General features: G+C 36.4%; 1 protein-coding gene across 2 annotated transcripts in view; it reads right to left on the bottom strand.

Moving 5' to 3' along the window:
* Positions 1-20,078, bottom strand: part of RGS7 (regulator of G protein signaling 7) — a 270,089-nt gene that overhangs the window by 49,294 nt on the left and 200,717 nt on the right. For both annotated transcript variants that reach the window (XM_084516178.1, XM_084516179.1), the window contains 4 exons: positions 17,504-17,555; positions 2,857-2,921; positions 931-1,007; positions 706-787 (listed from right to left, as the gene is read on the bottom strand). In XM_084516178.1, the coding sequence (XP_084372304.1) occupies positions 706-787; positions 931-1,007; positions 2,857-2,921; positions 17,504-17,555 (276 nt within the window). The remainder of the gene's footprint in view (positions 1-705; positions 788-930; positions 1,008-2,856; positions 2,922-17,503; positions 17,556-20,078) is intronic.

Here is a 20,078-nt window from a genome sequence, read left to right on the forward strand (position 1 = left end):
TTGGTAATGATATAAAATTGCATATGGAAATTGAAAGCTTAATGCTACATAAGAGAAACTGCAGTAAAGTTGTGTAGTAAAACAAACTGATGTGAATACTCACTTCTCAAAGGTTTATTGGAATTGTTGTGACATTTGGCATTCTCTCTCAAAGTTTTAGCTCTCAAAGGTGGTTGATTTTGTAAGGACTTTTATTTTTTTATAATTTCAGATGGACTGTGACAAGGAGCTCTGATAAATCTTGTTAAGTCAGTGTACGACTTTCACAGCTCAAAGCCAACAATATCTAACCTTTATGTACATTAAAAGTAGCTTGAAAATATAACTACAGTGAAGTTGGAAGGCTTAGCAATAAATAAATAAATAAATAAAATAATATATTCAGATTTATTTAGAAGTATTTTTAGTTATGTTGATAATTTTGGTAGTGTGACTCATACCTTGCAAAACCGTTGAGACTGTAAAAGTCAAAGAAAAATATCTTTTTATTCAAGAAATCAGACACAACAAATCTATTCACTGAAAACCCCAAACTGAGTGTAAACATGTATGCAGTCTTCAGTAGTACAATGATATAAATTACAGATCCTCTGCAATCCATGGCCTACAGCTCTTTTAATTATTCCCAAACTTCCCCAACACTCCACAGAGGCTTTCATCATCAGCAGTCCCACTCATAGGCAGAGCAGCCCCACCAGCACTCACCACCGGCCGGTGCACGTCCCAGAATGCTCGCTCCTGGCTGTCAAGAATCTTCCTCTCTATTTTGTCTCTCTTCTTGTCTACTCTGTCAATGTTATAGGATATTTAAAAGAAACAGTGTTAATGACAGCAATTTGAAACATAAGAGGTGTCCAATCACTTTTTCATCCCCTTCTCCCTTCAAAAAACATGCACAAACCCCAAGTCCTCCTCTTCAAAGGAACTTACTTTGCTTGTGCTTCAGCTTGCATAAAAATAAACTCCCACTTTCGAGCAAATGCTCGCTGTAGCCTGGCCAAACTCTCCTGTAAATACATCACAGTTTTATTAGGTTAGGTTGTTGTTACCTTTCCATCCTCCACTGCTCTCTCTAATCCGCCACCCCACCCTCCAAAAAAGGTGTAATATAAGCCATATTATGTGTACCAATGTAAATGTACCTTACTTGTCATATAAAATGTTTGTTTGACACCAATCAGGACGGAATACTACATCTATCTTCTTTTGGATGTCCTGCTATTTTAGCTTTGAAAATCTGATAAAGGTGGATGCAACCCCCTAGCAGAACATGGGATTTCTGAAGCATTTTTATGTACTGGGTTCTGGCTGGGTAATTCTGTAATAATACAAAACCACATTCTTATTTTAGAAGTACTTAATTGTGAAAGGTAACAGCAGTACTTTCCATATTGGATGATCCCCATGACAACTTTCATCAGTTGTTTATACAAATGGCTTATGTTGGCAACATATAAATTTAACTAAAATATAATAATGAAAAACTATGGATATTATGGTAATATGGGAATCGTCCAAGTTATTCACAGCTATCCTCACTTTAAAATAAATGCAGACTATAGTTATTCACTACTACACAGGAAATATATATATGTTATAGCCTACTAATAATAACAGTAAGAATATTTGCAAAACCTTATCAAAAATCTTTCTTCTAGAACAGCTTTATGGTCTGCAATGGATTTTTTCTAAGTTCTTGCCAGATTAAAAAGCAGCAATATACAGTATGATAACATGCAGTAGGTTGAGATTCTTAACTTCATCCATAAAGACCTCAGTTACCTCTGTACACTGCTTTTACTGAGATTACATGAAGAACTGGCTGTAAACTTCCTAAAAAAATGTGTTGTTTTAACTGTATTTCTATGTATTGCAGAGGTATCTCTATGAAATACTTACTGAAAATAAAGATTGCAGAGAGGAGAGAGGAACTTTCTAGAGATCTTGTCAATACCATTAAAGGCTCTCACGGATAGTATACTGAAGGTGAATTTTCTAAGGCATGTAAGTATAACATTATGCATACCCCACAGTGCAGTACACTGAAAAGCAAGTTTGTGCCAGAAGAAGCAATAAAGTGTGTCAGCATGATGCTGTGGCTGGAGTATTTGGCATGTAGAGAGGCCTGGCTGACTATCCTGCTATCATGTCATAGTAACACAGCTGGACAGCTTTCAGTGCAGAGCCAGGACTGTGCATGAATTTTCTGTTGATGTTTTCATGAAAAATTCAGGAACATGAGGGTGGGGAGGGGGGGAAGGGCAGACAGTGACGGAATTCAGGACATCTCCTTGGTGAGTGCCATCCTCATCACCTAATCGAAATCACTCCTTCTCCTGCTCTTCCTGGCCCCAATTATCTTGCTTTCTTGCCTGGGGCAGAGGATGACTTTCAAAGAGTGGGAAGCGCCTCTGCTCTGACTGTCTTTGCCTCTAGTCTAACTGATGGGACCAAGACTCAAGTGCCAGCATCACCTTTAAGAATGAGATTTATATTTCCACAGCTACTAAATGCTTTTGAACACGTTGCTAGAAATCGTTCATTCAAACCTTACATGGTGTAGAGTACATTTGCTTTCAAACACTTGAAGGGTATGTGGGATTTGCGAACAGTTGTTTCTGATCCTGGCATGATGATCTGAGCAGAGTAAAATTAGAGATGGACCAAAATCTCAACTCTTGCCTAGCCAGCCTTCTCTACTGTCTCTCAAATAGAATTTCTGACTTCTGAGCAATATCAGACCCACATGCTGGCAAAAGCTGGATAACTACAGACTGCCTGTAGTTCTTATGCTTAACATTATTTTACATGCTAATTAGGCCCAGCAAAGAAATTTACTTTTCCCCAGGTACTTACAGCTTCATAGTCTGCTAGCTCTAGCCTTGCTTTGTTTTGCATTGTCCGCTTGCAGAGATAAACCGCTGAAACAGAATAAAGTGGTACAGAATTTGCTACTATCTCACAAATGTAGAAGAAGAGAGATCTAGAGGCTTCATCTATATTTGGCTGCTATCTTTTATTTTGATTTCTCCCTCTATTCTAAAAAGCTTTAAATACAGGATCAGTGCTACAAGTACTGTAACTGAAATGATGGGTCAGATACAGAGATTCATTAAATAATTATAAAATCTGCTTTACACAACAGACAGCATATACAAAATGCATGAGATACTTGCATGGCCAGGGAACTAACATGTTAAAGAGAAAATGTCAAAAACGTTTTAAAATGGTGTGTGTTGCTTATAACGTGTAAGAGTTTTATTATGATATATGCCAATATATATACACATACATATATATATTCTATAGAAGCCAAACAGGTTTTTAAGAATGTATATACAGGATTTTTTTTATTTATTTTTTTATATTTTATACTTAGAAATCCCTAAATTTCAGTCTGAAAAACTGTTAATTAAAGATTAGTTCCTAAGAAGATTTAAGTCTCATACAGTATGGTCTGCTATAAGTAATACTTAAAATATAAAATAATGAGACCAAAATAAAATAAAATAAAATAAAAAGTAGTACCTTGTATTAGATACAAAGAGAAATATTTTATTTATTTAAAATCCAAAATCCTTCAGCAGATCTGTTCTGCTTCCACCTCATCCTGACTGAACAGAACTGTAACTAATAAAATGGAACTAAATACTGAAAGGATGCAGGGATGAAAATGAAAGTTAAGGCTACATATACAGCACGTTGTTTTGCATTAGATTAAAAGCTTGATCCTGAAGTCTTTATTCTTTATAGATGTATTCTTCATATTCTTTAATGAAGCACGTTTCCAACAGATTCTTCACATCAACCCCAGATATTGCACAATTTCTTCCAACTGTAAGATGAGCAGGGAAGCACAATTCCTTCTGCTAAGGTGTGGGAGCAGTGTTTACCTGTATCACTACTTGAGAGCACCTTCTCATATGTGAGGTGGAGGAATCTTTTGATCAGTGTAGGTAAGAATACTGTAATTTATCTCTGGTCTCTATGATCAGCAAATCAAGCTGATATTTACTATTTCTGCCTAGGAATGGGCCATGCCTTTTTTCTCCCGACTGCTAACTGGTCCACCATGGAAACAAAGAGAAATAACTTCATATAGGAAAATAATTCTTGCAATTACTAGGAAGAAGGAATTGCTTATCTTGTATTGGGATTTGCTTTTTAATGTAGTCAGACCAGTTATATTTTACACATAAGGATATATTTTTATGTCTAATGAATCACAGACTCACAGAATGGCTGAAGTTGAAAGAGACCTCCAGAGATCATCTAGTCCACCCCAAACTGCTGAAGCAGGGTCACCTAGAGTATGTTACACAGGATCACATCCAGGCGGGTTTTGAATATCTCCAAAGAAGGAGACTCCACAACCTCTCTGGGCAGCCTGTTCCAGTGCTCTATCACCTGAACCATAAAGTTCTTTCTCATATGGCGATGAAACCTCCTGTGGTTCCATTACCCCTTGTCCTATCACTGGCCACCACTGAGAAAAGTTTGGCCCCACCCTCTTTACATTATTCCCTCAGGTATTTATTTATACAGGTTGATAAGATCCCCTCTCTGTCTCCTCTTCTCTAGGCTAAACAGGCCCAGCTCACTTAATCTTTCCTCATAGGACAGATGCTCTAATCCCTTAATCACCTTCTTGAAGTTCTTGATCCTCTCTAGAAGTTCTACATCCCTGTTGCACTGAGGAGCCCAGAACTGCACACAATATTATTCCAGATGTGGCCTCACCAGAACTGAGTAGAGGGGGAAGATCACCTCTCTCAACCTGCTGTCCACGCTCCTCCTGATGCAGGCTAGGATCCCATTAGCCTTCTTGGCCACAAGGGCACACTGCTGGCTCATGGTTAACTTGTTTGTCCACCACGACCCCCAGGTCCCTCTCTGCAGAGCTGCTCTCCAGCAGGTCAGCCCCCAGCCTGTATGAGTGCCTGGGGTTGTTCCCCATGGGCTGCAGGACCCTGCACCTGCCCTTGCTAAACCTCATGAGGTTCCTCTCCACCCAACTCTAGCCTGTCCAGGTCCCTCTGAATAGCTGCACAGGCCTTTGGTGTGTCAGCCACTCTGCCAAGCTTTGCATCATCCGCAAACTTGCTGAGGGTGGAAACCCACACTGGTAGAGGTTATTTCAGTGGAACTGATGACAAGCACTTCTTGTAACTCCGGCTGCAGTTACAAGTGTTACTTGATGCAAAATATAGTTATAATTTGACACAGTTTTTGCCTATTTTTTCCTCATTTTGTACATGTTATCTATTTTCTTTCACTTTTTTTTTTTTTTTTTGGCTTTCCATTCCCTTAAGAAGCCATGGCCACTTCCTCTGTTTGTTATACTCCCATATCCCCCCAGTGCAATCTCTGTGTCCGCAAAATTTACAAATAGAGAAACAAATCCACTAATCACACAACAAGTACATCAGTCAAAGAGTTTCTATAGCCTCACTTTCCATCAATTTTAATAATATGATACAGTTACACTAGTGCATTGGCATGCATGCTGGAATGCCACAAAAATATGAGGGGATGAATTCTTTTGTACTTAGGCTTCATCCACAATAAGTACAGTGGTAGGAAAATACTGAGGACAAAAATGCTATTCGTTATTTAGCTCCTGTGACAGTAAAGCATTTTCCTCTCTTTTCCTTCTAAATCAGTTATTTACTGAACATGAAAAACATTCATAAATTCCTTGAAAATATTAGCAATAAAGTGTATATTTAATAGAAATGTGTAGAAAGTTCTAATAATTCTAAGTGTTAAAATTTGTCTATTTCAAGCAACCTAATTTCATCTCAACAGAAACAAAACAATCTCCCTGCTCTCTGTGCACGCTTAATCTCTTGTAAACCCTATATTCATAGTCCCTGTTAGAGACACCCCTAATTAGTTTAGCAGTTCTTTGAGTCCCACAGTGGATATATTCTGGGATTAGCATCCCTTGCTACATCCAACAAAAGTCACTGTTGTAGAGGTGGCTGACTGTCCACCTTTCTGTCAGGGAAGGCTTTAACAAATGAAGAAACTTCAGATCACTGAGTTCTCAGCACTGGCAAAACAACCAGCAGGTCACCAGGAGTAGGTGAGAATGGAATTAGCTTGCCATACTATTAACCTGATATTGTGTCTGAGAAAACCCCGTCTTCACTGTGTGAGTGCACTGCAGTGTCTTCCCCCAGCGTCCTTTTAATGACCTGTTTGCTCCAGTTCCATGGCATATAGTCCATACAAGAATATTTGTTTTTCATTATGTCCATAGACTCAAAAAATGATGTTCTGGCTTCAGACATTTTCTCTGGAATATCCAGATGCCCTCCATTTCAGGAATCTAAGGGTTATAATCCCAGTGGCCTAGATTCTTTAAGTCAAAAATATTTCTAGGTGCCAGAATATGCCCAAATAAGATTTAGTTATCTGGGAAATATGACGTGTTTACTAGTAAAGAAGAAGAAAATAGTTCTGAAGAATGTTCTAACAATTACATCCTTATTATAAAAGTGCATGTTTGAGGATCTATATAAGAACTCCTATAGTCACAGGAGAAGGTGGCAGTAGCTCAGGAATTTGAGTTCACTAGTTCACACTCTTGTTGGCATAAATCCTCAGCTTGTCCATTGCAAAATTCACAAACAAGCTGGAATGCAAGAAGAATGTGAAAATCTTTCATTTTCAGCCAGAACCTTTGAAGACACAGGAAAATATGCTTTTGTTCTTTCAGCTTTTAGAGCAACGAGATCTGAAATATGGATTCTGCTGCCTTTTGCTGGTACCATTCCTTTTCTGCACTGAAACATGTAACTTGACCTTGAGCGTCGGGGCAGGGGGAGTGATGTCAGTGAGTCTCCTGTTCTTATCTCAAAGCAGAGTCATGATCCTCTGACATTTCAGAACATGACAGTGTCTGCTTTTCTAATCTCATGGTTTGTATGAGTTTTCAGTGTTTTTACAGCTTGATATGGAACTAAAATCTGCTGGAAGGTTCTGATATTAAAAGCTTATCACTTCTCTATCTTCACATATGGTTTTCTAGCACAAAAACATGATGCAGTTAATGACATCACACCCAGTGTTGTGTTTCCCATTTTTTTCCCCAAAATCATGAACATCTGCATTTGTAGAATGGAAATTACAATAATGGAGAAGACATTTTCAGCTCATCAGTGTTCATTTATGATCTGTTAATGAGAGATGTTTGGAACTGCATATTCCATCAAATTATCAGACTCCATCATTATCGGATGGTCTTTGGTAATTGTAGTGTATTGGCAGTTTGACAGAATCTGTAAAATTCTGCAGTTTGCTCTTGTGCCTGAAGGAAGTAAGTTGTCAAAATATTCTATTTTTGTTCTTACATATCTTCTTGTGGTCATACTGCTCCACATTAGAACACAAGGCATTTCCAAGCCAGAAATGTTTATGCTTTAAAGCAAGGATGCTGAAAGAACAAAGAAAGTTTGAAAGTCTTCAAAGAAAGGGAAAAGGATCTAAATTTAGTCAACAATCACCATTTTATGAAGGAGAGTACTAATAATTGTCTATGTCAGGAACAAGAAGACCAGGCTGCAGCTATTCTTTGGGTCAATCCTGAAGCAGGTTCTAGTTTTGAGCCTACACTTCTCTAAAGCAGCACAGGTGGAGGCCCATTCAACTGCAGTACATGCAACAAATAAAAGGGCCACCTTTACTGAAAGTGACCCCTAAGGATCCTGCTCAGGACCCTCAGTGCTCCAAGGAACTATAAGTGCCCCAGCCAGCCCATCCAGAGCTACTGTGGCACCCACTGGCCCAGGAGCTGCATTTAAGCACAGATACTTCCCATGGCCCCTGCTTGAGCTACACTAGGTATGCCTGTAACGAGCCCTGAACCTTACCAGTGCTGCTCTGAGTTCCTGGTTGAAGCCAGGACTTTCCTGTTCACTTCCAACCCTGACGGTGAGGACTTTGCCCCTGCTTGCATTGTTGACACCCACAGATCTTGCTTACCTTCTGTTGCAGAGCTGCATGCCTTTGCTATTCTCTGACAAGGGTGCTGAAAAATGCTTAACATATGGATGAATGATAAGCAGGGAACAGGGTCTGATTAATAACCTCAATTTACTATATATGGACAGCCACATACCATCTTATTTTTAGTGCCAGTGTATTCTGATGGATTTTGCAATCAACATAATTGCCTCCACTAAAGTGAACTGTGTATTAGATGCTATATGCTTTACAAGTTACTGATTAGCATGAGAAAATTTTCCAGCTGTTTAAGAACAGTATTAATATGCAACAATTCATAATGAAAGATGGCCAGTGACGTATATAAATGGGCATCTGAACCACAAAACAGTACTAAAACACTTTGGAAAACTCTGCTCAGGTGTTCACAAAACCTGGAAAATTTCAGAGTTTAAAATTAGAATCAGAAGTATTCTACAAATAGCTGCATGAAGAGGGTGTCTGGGCTTTCTCTCTTGCAAGTTTTTAAACTGATATATCCAAAATAATCCATTGTAATGGTTAACTACCTTTGTGTCTTGCTCTTGACTGCTTGATTGTACTTGAAAGCTCACTGAGAACTTTTTTTCTTTTTTTATTTCTTTCTGATAGATACAGGTTTTATTCTAGAATCAAGGAACTGGACTGATAATGCACTGTGTTACATATGCTTACTGAAAGGAGAAAAAAAAAAAAAAAAAAAAAGGAAGCTTCCAACCAATAGTTAAAGTTGGGAATTTAAACTTGTTTCTAAAAGGGGCCTAAATCTCTGCTCCACAGAGCAAAGAAAAAGCCTCAGCTAAATTCAATGGAAATACAACTGGGCCTCTGAAGACCACAGATAATGCCACCTACACATCCACCACCATATACACAAACTTAAACTCCTTATATAACTGTCCTAGTGCCAATAGTGTTACAGCTTGATTCAGCCCCAGATGGTGGGTGTAACTCTCAGCAAACACTCATGTTCTTCACTTAGGCCAGATAAAATTTATAGTTTCTTTGAGTAAAAAATTCTGGTTTCAGAGTCTGTGTGTACCTGCCTAGTCAGCATTTAAAGAGCAAGGAAAAAGGAAATACTGTAAGCTCCAAGGGTTTCAAAGTGCCCTGTGGGCTGACAGAAGTTCTCCATATACGATCATCTGTGTCAGATGGAGAATTACAGGACAATCAGCACAGAGCACGACTACAGAATAGAAACAATAAAACAACTATCTTATTTAAGCATCAGGATTTCCAGGACTATTTATGCCATCTTTAGGTCAGCTCTAAAAAAGTATATATATATTTTTTTTTCTTTGCGACAGTGTGACAGCTAGTGAGTTTCACCTAGTCTTTAAAAAAAAAAAAAAAAAAAAAAAAAAAAAAAAAGAGGATAACTTTCTTTTAGGTGTACAAATGGGTCAGCCTCATGTATTAAGAACTACACTTCAGTAAACACTAAGAACATTAAATACAAGTAAGACTGTGATAGTTTATGTGCACTAAACTGCCAAATGGTCAAAAACATAATTTCTGGAATAGTCCTACCATTTAATACCAATAATACCTACCAATAGTCCTACCTTTTAATCTGTGATGACAATAGTTCTGTATCATTTAAGGAATGTGATTTGATTATAAATTTAGAAGAGTAGATCCAAATTAATTACAATTTTGTATATTAACAAAGGGCAAGAAAGAAAACCAATTCCAAATTAACAGAGAGCTCAAGACCTAGAAAAGGCAAATCCATCTTTTACACAGAAAATTCCTCAGATTATGTTGCCTGATAAAATTCTGCAGGTTGACAAAAAAAAAAAAAAAAAAAAAAAAAAGGTTTCAGAATAAAGAACACCCAACCCACCTAAATTATGGGATTGGTTAAGGAATATCCTGCTGTCAAATCTAATTTAAAATAGTATCCATTGAATTATTTCATGCTTCCTTATAATTCTTTCATAATTCTTTCAATTTGCAAATTTGCATTCAAGAATTTAATCAACTGTATTGGCACAATAAATAAATTAATTAATTAATTAATAATCTATCTCCTCACTGGTTCTCATTTAATAGTGGCTCATATGAATTTGATATAAAACTTCTAACAAATCCAAATACATTGACTTTGCATAGAAACCACTTAGGGCATGTGCAATCCAAGACAAAGCAGAGAAAACAAAAGATGGAGAGAGTTCTCTTCTAAACTGCAAAACCCAGCTACAGGGACAGCATCAGAAGATGGTCATTACTTGACAAAGGTGTCAGCTACTCAGTGCCCACCCAGCAAAGGGCTGGCAGTAGCAAGGCTACAGAAAAATACATGTTTCGTCATGGCCTGAAAGCTCTAATTTTCATATTAGTAATGAAACAGAAAAACAAAAACAAACAAAAACCACAAACGGTGATTTGAAAGTAATTCTGAACGTTATGAGTTATAGTTATATAGTTATAGTTACAGTTATAGTTATATAGTTATGAGTTATAGTTATAGGATAGTTATGAGCCTATCCAGATCCGATCTGCTTGAGGGTAGGAAAGCTCTGCAGGAGGATCTGGATAGGCTGCACTGATGGGCTGAGGTCAACTGCATGAAGTTTAACAAGGCCAAGTGCCGGGTCCTGCACCTGGGGCGCAATAACCCCAAGCAGAGCTACAGGCTGGGAGAGGAATGGTTGGAGAGCTGCCAGGCAGAGAAGGACCTGGGAGTGATGGTGGATAGTCGGCTGAATATGAGCCAGCAGTGTGCTCAGGTGGCCAAGAAGGCCAACGGCATCCTGGCTTGTATCAGGAACGGTGTGACCAGCAGGGCTAGGGAGGTGATCGTCCCCCTGTACTCGGCTCTGGTGAGGCCGCACCTCGAGTACTGTGTTCAGTTTTGGGCCCCTCACTACAAGAAGGACATGGAGGTGCTTGAGCGGGTGCAGAGAAGGGCGACAAAGCTGGTGAAGGGCCTGGAGAACAAGTCCTACGAGGAGCGGCTGAGGGAGCTGGGCTTGTTCAGCCTGGAGAAGAGGAGGCTCAGGGGCGACCTTATCGCTCTTTATAGGTACCTCAAGGGAGGCTGTAGCGAGGTGGGGGTTGGCCTGTTCTCCCACGTGCCTGGTGACAGGACGAAGGGGAATGGGCTTAAGTTGAGCCAGGGGAGTTTTAGGTTAGATGTTAGGAAGAACTTCTTCACTGAAAGGGTTGTGAGGCACTGGAACAGGCTGCCCAGGGAAGTGGTGGAGTCACCATCCCTGGAGGTCTTTAAAAGACGTTTAGATGTAGAGCTTAGGGAAATGGTTTAGTGGGGACTGTTAGTGTTAGGTCAGAGGTTGGACTAGATGACCTTGAGGTCTCTTCCAACCTAGAAATTCTGTGATTCTGTGATTCTGTGATTCTGAGTTATGTTTATAAATCTCAGAACTTATAGTGATAGATTCTATCTCTATTTATATGGGGCCTAGATGCAGATTATCAATGCTTTTAAATAAAGCTATTAAAGTAATGTGCAGTAATGTAAATGTAAAGTAATACTTTCATGTGCATACAAACGTCTTGGCCAAACACATTTTACATGTTACACATACGGAAATTTACACATACACGGAAAGAAAAATTAGGGTAAGTAAAAAACTCTGAAGTTGTGATCTGGTTGGAGAGCATTTTCAGGAAATGCCTCCTGCTTACAGAGCCCTCTCTGTGGTAGTTTGTCAATGTCAGAATTAGCAAGGTTCAGAAAAAACATTCAGGACATGTTTGTTGAAGTGAGACTTTCTTTTCATCATTTATATGACAGAGATAGCTCCTAAAGAGTAAATGATATAGCCCTATAGAGTAATATAATGGAATAAATCCAGAGTGGAAAAAACAAAACAAAACAAAAAAACCCTTGTAGATCACCTAGTACATCTTTCTGTTAACACAGGTCTCTTTCCCAAAGTACTTTTCATTGTGTTCTGCGCAGATTAAATTTTGTGCATAGCAAGCACTGGACCCAGCCACATTTATTGAGGGACAATTCTGTTTGACAGATTGTAGCCCTCACTTAGACCTGTCACCAAGAGCTTAGCCAACACATTCTGTATATGTAGTTTCTCAAAGAAAATCCACTTAAAGAGCCACAAGCCAGTCTTATAAAAAAAAAATAATAAATTAGTTGAGTCTGGTGGAAAGTGTCTGTTTCTTACTACAACTGGAAATAGAGTAAATTTTGAGATTCTTTGAGGTGGGTCGTTAAAAGAGGGATCTATTTAGAACCTAAGAGAATTACTTGTGTGAGTCATTGCTGACATACTCGTGCTGACACTAACTGTTGAAAAAATAAATATTTGGCATCAAGAATCAAGATTATAGAATTACAGAGCTATCCACAAACTATTTACACTGTATTGGTAAATTTCTCGTCATTCTCAAGGCATACATTTTAATAAATACATTTTTATTCATATCTGACAATTTATATAGAACAAAATGCTACTCTGCTACCAGTTTTGCCCCAAGCTACTGACTCATATTTATGGATTAATATCCAGAGATGCTGAGCACATGCAGTTTTCCAGCAGAGCTCAGGCAAGCAATGGGGCTTAATATTTCTCAAATCCAGACTGCTTACTGCTAAGCTGTTGCCAAGGGAGTCCTGCCTGAGCATTTGGGGAAAGAAAGGATATAATGACTCCTCTGTATCCTCCTCTATATAGAAGTCCTCCTTCTTGCCAGTTATTCCAAGCAAAAGAGTTCAGAAAATTGTGCAAGAAAGAAAATTCCTAACATAACCAATATTTCAGAGAGGAATTTGAAAGTAGGTATGTAAAAGAAGTAGGCAACAAACACTAGAGAGAAAATTATGAAAAAAAAAATCAATATATGAAAAAAATTGATTATTTCAATTACTTTACAGGCACTATGTACTATGTACTTTTTAGTATGACTGCAAGCTTTGCAGAGAAGTAAATGAGCCAGGTGCTATGGCTCATGTTCGGAAGGGAGCAACAGAGGCTGAACATAGAGAGGCCTATGTCAGTTTAATTTATATAATAAGAAAGTATCTCTAAGAAGCAAGCTATGTATGGACTTAATTGTTAGTTGAATTATCAAGAAAAAACAGATGGACTTTTGCTTTCACAAAAAGGTTGGAGAGCAATTGCATTGAGACAACAACTTTCATATACCAAAGGTAGATTATTTCTATATTTTACTGTAAATCAGACTGGATAGGAATGTTTATAGAACTGTCATAGAAGTTTAGAGGCAGCGCTTGTTCTTATTCAGAAATGAAGCATATACTCAAAGGGAGTAATTAATAAAGACATTATCTCTTGCAAGTGTTCTAACTTCCTAGAACACTACATTCACACCATGTCTTTAACTAGAGGGCTACTAAACATCAACTTAAATTTATCAAAAAAAAAAATTACTAATTTACTAAACATAATTTAAAATTTGTCATTCTTCAGAACAGCAGAATTTAAGAATTTACTTTGTATATATAGAAAAATATATTACTTATTGTCGTTTATTGAACACAAAGAGGTGCTTTTAAACTCACATTGCAGTATCAGTTATTTACTGTGTTCTCCATAACCTACTGAAATTCTGCAAAACTCACCCATTTCTAACTTCTCTGGGAGAAAGGCACACACAAAAATCACAAGGCTGAAACAGCACCTTCTTGCAACTATATAGTTGCAACTATATAACTATATAATTGACTGTTGTGTTGTAGTGGTCCAAAACTCTTTTACATTTTAAATGGTCATGCTTAGGCTTAAGCTTGAGATTTTCAAACTCAAAAACAATTTGCATTTTGTTGTGAATGAAGTTTTCCCCTAACCCCTCATATTTCTTAGTTATCTCATTCAAACAAGAGAACAGTAAGAATGCAAACTCATCAAATTTGCAGCAGTTGTGTTTCACTACACATCCAAGAGATTTGGACTAATCCCATGAGAGCTGAGGCCATATGTATATGGGATAATAATTTCATATGTGATATTATATTTACCCATTCTTAAATTAAATGGATTTAAAAAGTGCCCATCTTTAATTATATCTTAATAAAATTAACTGTTTTTAATCTGCTAGAGCAAAAATATGTTAGTAAAAAAATTATATCTACACGAAAAGAAAAATGTTTATAGGTAGATAGCATGCACAGCTTCATTCATTTCCAGAGCCTGTTTTTTGAACTGAAATCGAATTCTATATGTTACAAAACCAAATTTTAATTCAGGAACATGGCTTAACAGGAAATGCAAAGTGACTTGAACTACACCAGACTTAAAAAGTCAACAAAAATAATAATAAAAAAGAGAAACGTGCATATTTTTATTAATAAAATCTCACTGAATCCAATGGGGTTCTGCACAGAACAAAGTGTCTTGTATGAGTGGACTTCAAGGTATAAGGCATTAAAATGGTTCTTCAATAGACAGAATCAAAGAACCCAACTTTTTAAAAAATATTTGTAATTTGAGACATCTATCCTGATATATTTTATGGCATGATTTTCAAGGGAAGGAAAAGGAAATTTTCCACAGTTTGTGAATATTAACATTTCTTAGTAGCCTCAGAATGACTATCTGATCACTGTTTACATAGCTAAAATCATAGCCAAATACTATACAATTTCATGTTGATGTACAGTAAGTTAGTCCAAGCTCTATTTTTGTCACCAAGACACAGTGCTGCACTATGGCTTAGTTATGAGAAGTAGCCTGAAGTTTCTTGAAATTATGGAAGATTTTTTGTTTGTTTGTTTTGTTTTGTTTTGTGTTTTTTGTTTTCTTTACATTTTTCTAAGATTTTTTTTTTTTTTTAATGAAAATATGTAATATTAAAATCTAATATGGGTCAACAAATGATATTTTAGAGAAGATACTAACTTATTTTACAAAGATATATGGATATTTCCTTTTGAGTTAGCTCTGGTAATTGCAGTACCTCAAGATCATTTAATTTCTAGTTTGATTATTTTTCTGGCTGTATTCTGCATTCTGGACAGTAGCACAGCCATGCTTGAGTAATGATAAATGGTTGAGTGCAATTTTTAAATTAAAATAAAATTTTAGTGCGTTTTCAAAGACTTGTAAAGTTAGGTCAATGGCAAAGAAAGTGGTTTGCTTTGTTATTAGCTTTGATAAAGAAATATTACAGAGAAAGCCTATTTCTTGCTTGCTTGCTTGTGACACTCCTAATGCCTGCCAGTCATTTGTTTTAGGAGGTAGAGATTCAAGCTTGTTCTGAATATGTCCATTTAAACAGAAGCACAGCATAGTACAATAACACATGACAAGCACTAAAGGCAATTATGTACCTGTAATAGCATAAATTCTATTTATTATACTTTCTAATAAGTAACAATTACTGAGAAAATCTGCAGAACCTTTTTGGAGTGTGTTTGGGATGGAATTTAATATCATCAAATTCAATCCTACTTTAGATTTACTTAGGATTTTTGAGTATTATATATTTGAGTTTTCTTTACTGTTGTGATGACCATTTGTTTACAACAGATACGTGATCCTTTTTGCAAGAAGCTTATTTAGTTCCCTTGTCTTCCTTCTGTTTGTATGCAGAGAAAGCTATCAGAAAAAAAAAAAAAAAAAAAAAAATCCTCAGGCCACGAGGCAAAGGCTAACTTCTGGGACTGGGAAGAGGCTAACCCAATAAAAAAACTATTGAAAAGTTATCATAAAAAATTACTTTCCTGTGAATGCTCTAGCCTTAGCCAATTCTGGCAACTCACAGCTGCCTTAAGTAGATCTAGTGTAGGCTGTAGGTAGGTTACTTATTGGCTCTTGATTCCAAAGGAGAAATGACATGGCAGGGTTGAGATTTTCCCTTCCTTCACCCAACTGCAACAGAAGAACTTAAATTCACCAACTGGAACATATTTTACAGGTCTTATATTAGATCTCAAAAGCTCTCAAGCAAGTACTGCTCAACGAAGGGAAGAATCTGATAGCAAATTAAATTTTGTTTCTGGTATGAAAAAACTGCATAGATTATTTAAGAATTCTGTTCACTGACTGACATTATGTATATAATATAATATACTGACATATGTATATAATTCATTGCCCAAGCCAGTGACTAGCTGTTACTAGAAAACTACAGTTTCTCTTAATTTAGATTAAAGGATATGAATAGAAACTTTCTCAGCCTGATCTCAAGTTCAGACCTGTTAAGTGCATGCTTATTTATTAAAATTCTTCCAGTAATGTCATACACACTAGAGCTGAACAACTCAATGTCTCTTAAAACCACAGCAAATTATTTTCTGATCTTTAACGTATTAGAAGACTATACTGAAGTGTCCCTTTGAGGAAAGCAAATAACACTTTCAAGGAAAGAAAAAAAAATGCAATAAGTGGTAAATCAAACATGTCTCATTCAGAGATTATTTCCCTTGGATGGAGTGCCTAATCACTCAGATGCAGTTTGAGTGAATCTTTTCTCCTTTGTAGCTTTTGATAACTACTTGCTGGACATCTTCGCTTATCATCATGTTATAAGAAGAATGAACATTTTTCTCATTCTACAGAATGAGGCACTCTGCAAACTTTACATTGAAGGCACTCATCTCTGCTGAGAGTCTCAGCATGAAATTGTGTTTTTGTTTTTAGCAACGTATTTGAAATCAAACTAAGTCAGCTCCAAAAAAGCAAGACATGTCCATTGGAACCATCCACCCTTACACTGATCCCTGCAGTCTTCAGCTTCCAAGAGCTGAGATTGAATCCTTATTACAAGTGAATATCAACCTAAGTTTCCAAAAGGCAGCAGACACTCCAGATTTTATTTTTTGTAAAGATAAGCTATCATGCACATGCTCTAATGGAGACAGCTCACAGATAATTCATTTTCTTGAAAAATTAGGTCACTGTCTGCTGTTCGGAAGCATCTAATTTTAGTTACCATTTTTGAAAAGCTTAGCCTAAGGCTTTTTGCAATACTTTAATACCTATTATATTTAGAATTTCCAAAGTATACATAATTAATTATAATGTATAAATTGTGAATAGAAATCCACAAAACAGGGAAATAAATAAGGTATTTTCCAATACAGTTCATATTAGAACCATATTAGTTTTCATAACAATTTTTATTTTATTTCTTTTTCCTGTTTGTCAGAAATAAGAGATCTAAACTAGTTACATCTTTGGGTCTGAATCTGAGAATAATTATTGCACAGCTATCAATAAAATGTCCTCTGCTTCCCTGAGATTTTGTCACTGTAAATGATTACACTTTCTGAAGGAAACATCAAATATAAATGGCAAGTTAAGGTTTGGTGCCCTTTGAGGCTTTTTTTTTTTTTTTTTTTTTTTTTTTTTTCTCAGAATAATACCAAATCTGACTCCCACTTTAATAAACTTTGAAAAAGGTAACAACACACTTGTTTCAATATCAGCAATTTTTGCATAGGAATTACATGACATTAATTATGTTTTTAATAGTGGGATGATTAAACAAGACAGATTACAATGATGTGTTCATTCATATAATACATAATCCCGAGAGAAATAGGAAAGATTTCCACACTGACCATAGTCTGTGTTTTCCGGCTCCCAACAATTTGATGGCCAAAAATAGGGTGTCTATAGACAAAAAAAAAAAAAAAAAAAAAAAAAAAAAAAAAAAAAAGTAGGGAACTCAAGTTAGACAATGCAAGCATTATACAGTTCTTGGGTTGATACTGTTTTTCAAAATCAGTTAACATTTTTGGTAGATCTATTATATTGTTAACTTGAAATAGGCATCAAAACAGAAAATTATACACTCCTTTATTGCACTAGTGTCAGAATGGCATTGAAGAAGAAGAACAAAGCATTCTTCTTATTTTTAAAAGTAAGGGAACAAAAAAATAAAAGGTTAGGTACTGAGGTTCTTTTTCATCTTCCCTAGCAACACACCTCTCACATGACCTGAAGAATCAGTTTTAGAAGGTGAAAAAATGGAACATATTTTGGGATACATTTAGTTCTTGATTTTGAAGAGTTTTCATCAGGGTATATTACTATTCAATACACTTTTCTATGAGTTATTTGTTTAAAAATGCCAATAAACACATCCTATTTTCACAAAGTTATCAAAGTTGTTTTCATTTGTGGAAACCTATATTTTTCCTAATTATTTATCAAGTGTCATTTTAAATATGGTATCTGAATTGAAAGCCAAGAAAAACATCAACAAGTATTTCAATGCTATATTTATTAAAAGAGTGTGAAATGCATTGTTAAAATATTTCCCTTGTACCAAATAAAGAATATAAGACAGTCTAGCCATTTTTCACACCAATAACTTCCTTTTTAACATACTAACTTTCTTGCAAAAATCTAAGGGTTATTTTATGCATAGTGCATTCATATAGATACAAACACACACAAAAATTATATACTATTTGAGAAGTTCAATTAATCTAATTAAACATGTGGACCGGTCTGTGCGGTATTTCAAACCACAGATACCTCTTCAGGTAAACCTGCTTTACTCTCTCTTTCCTATTGTTTTTTCTCAAAACATCTTCCAGGTGCACAAATGGAAACTTCTCTTGCTGCTCACTTCCCTTAGAATTGTTTTAATGTTGATATAGAAGTCAAGAGGACTGAATGGTGACACATTCACACCTACTGTTAGGTTAAACATGTATTGTGAAAAATCTCTCTCTATTGTAACAATGACCCATCAACACAAACAGCTGCAATTTAGGACTTGCTACATACTAAGTAACAATGAGCTAAGAGGTTAAAGATATATATTAGAAATAGAAATAGAGAAATGGAAAGGGAAGGGGAAGGAAAATAAAATAGTAAAATAAAATCACAAGCAAACTTCAAAGGCTGAGATAAGTTTCTTGTCAGTTGTTTCTTACTTTGTAATGGAAGGCTAATAAGTCATTCTTCCTACCAACTGTTCTTTCACCATGCCACCAAAATCAGTGACCCGTATAAGCACAGATGTAAACAGAAAGCAAACTCCTAAGCAATAAATAGTAGTACTCAACAAATCCCAAAGAAGCAAGAAACTAAATAAAATAAAATAAAATAAAGTAAAATAAAATAAAAGTAACCATGCCAGTCATATAAAGCACAAAGTTACTATCATTTAAGTTTTCAGAGCTGGGGGGGAAGAGCTGTCCTTCCTTAGGGGCTTAAAGTGCATCTTTAAAGAGGCCCAAGAAGGAAAACATAACCATATCACTGTCCTGCTAACAGTAATCTTAACCTCTGTTTACACAGGTTCAAGCTGAGCTTATTGAAGAAGAATCCAATGAGGGAGGATACCAAATATACTATATGCACTCAAGCAGGTCCTAAACTGAAACTGGCTGGGGCTCAGATGTTGCTTGTGGGGGAGTAGCAGCTATGGTAGAGGATGTCTGGAGAAAGGTACAGGGGGAGAGCCTTTTCAGAAGTAGAAAGGCAGAGTTCTTATGGTTGTGGGAATACTTGCAAAATTCCTCATAAACACTTCAAATTTCTCTTGAGAAATAAGATATACTCCTACCCTGATGAAATTTGAAAAATTAATTCTGTCTTGTGATTTTGAGCCAATGCCAAAAGAAGATCTCTTGGCAGAGAAGGTCTTCTCAGGCAGATAAAGTCTCTTGGGAAGAAAGTAAACTAAGGGATGAAGAGATGGAAGGGAGATCAAAGTTATTGAAAAAGCTGTATTAAATGTTAAATTACCTTTAGAGAAAAAGCATAATGTCAGACTGGTAAAACCTCACTGGCAATTTCCAATCAACTAAGCTCAGAAAGAGATCAGGCAAAAAGCACAAATGAATAAGTATGCTACTAAGTCTAAGCATCCCCGCACCACCATCCCTCTGGAGATAAAAGCAGGGGAGTAAAAACAGAACATGAGTTTTAATTAGCAAAGTACATAAGCGGTAATAAAAGGTTTCATAACATGTTATAAGATAAACCAAAAGAGAAAATCCATCAGAAAGAAAACCTTATAACATGGGAAAGGGTTTCAAGTAACATTATAGATAAGTACAGATTATTATTAAATGTCTTTCTTATTTGAGTCTCTGAAAGGAGAGAGACTGTGAAAGATAAGGGTCTTTCTGTCATGGAATAGCAGGCAGGCATGAGCTCTCCTTACTGAGGCTCTGA

Source organism: Aythya ferina, assembly GCF_964211825.1.
Source record: "Aythya ferina genome assembly, chromosome: 3".
Lineage (NCBI taxonomy): Eukaryota > Metazoa > Chordata > Aves > Anseriformes > Anatidae > Aythya > Aythya ferina.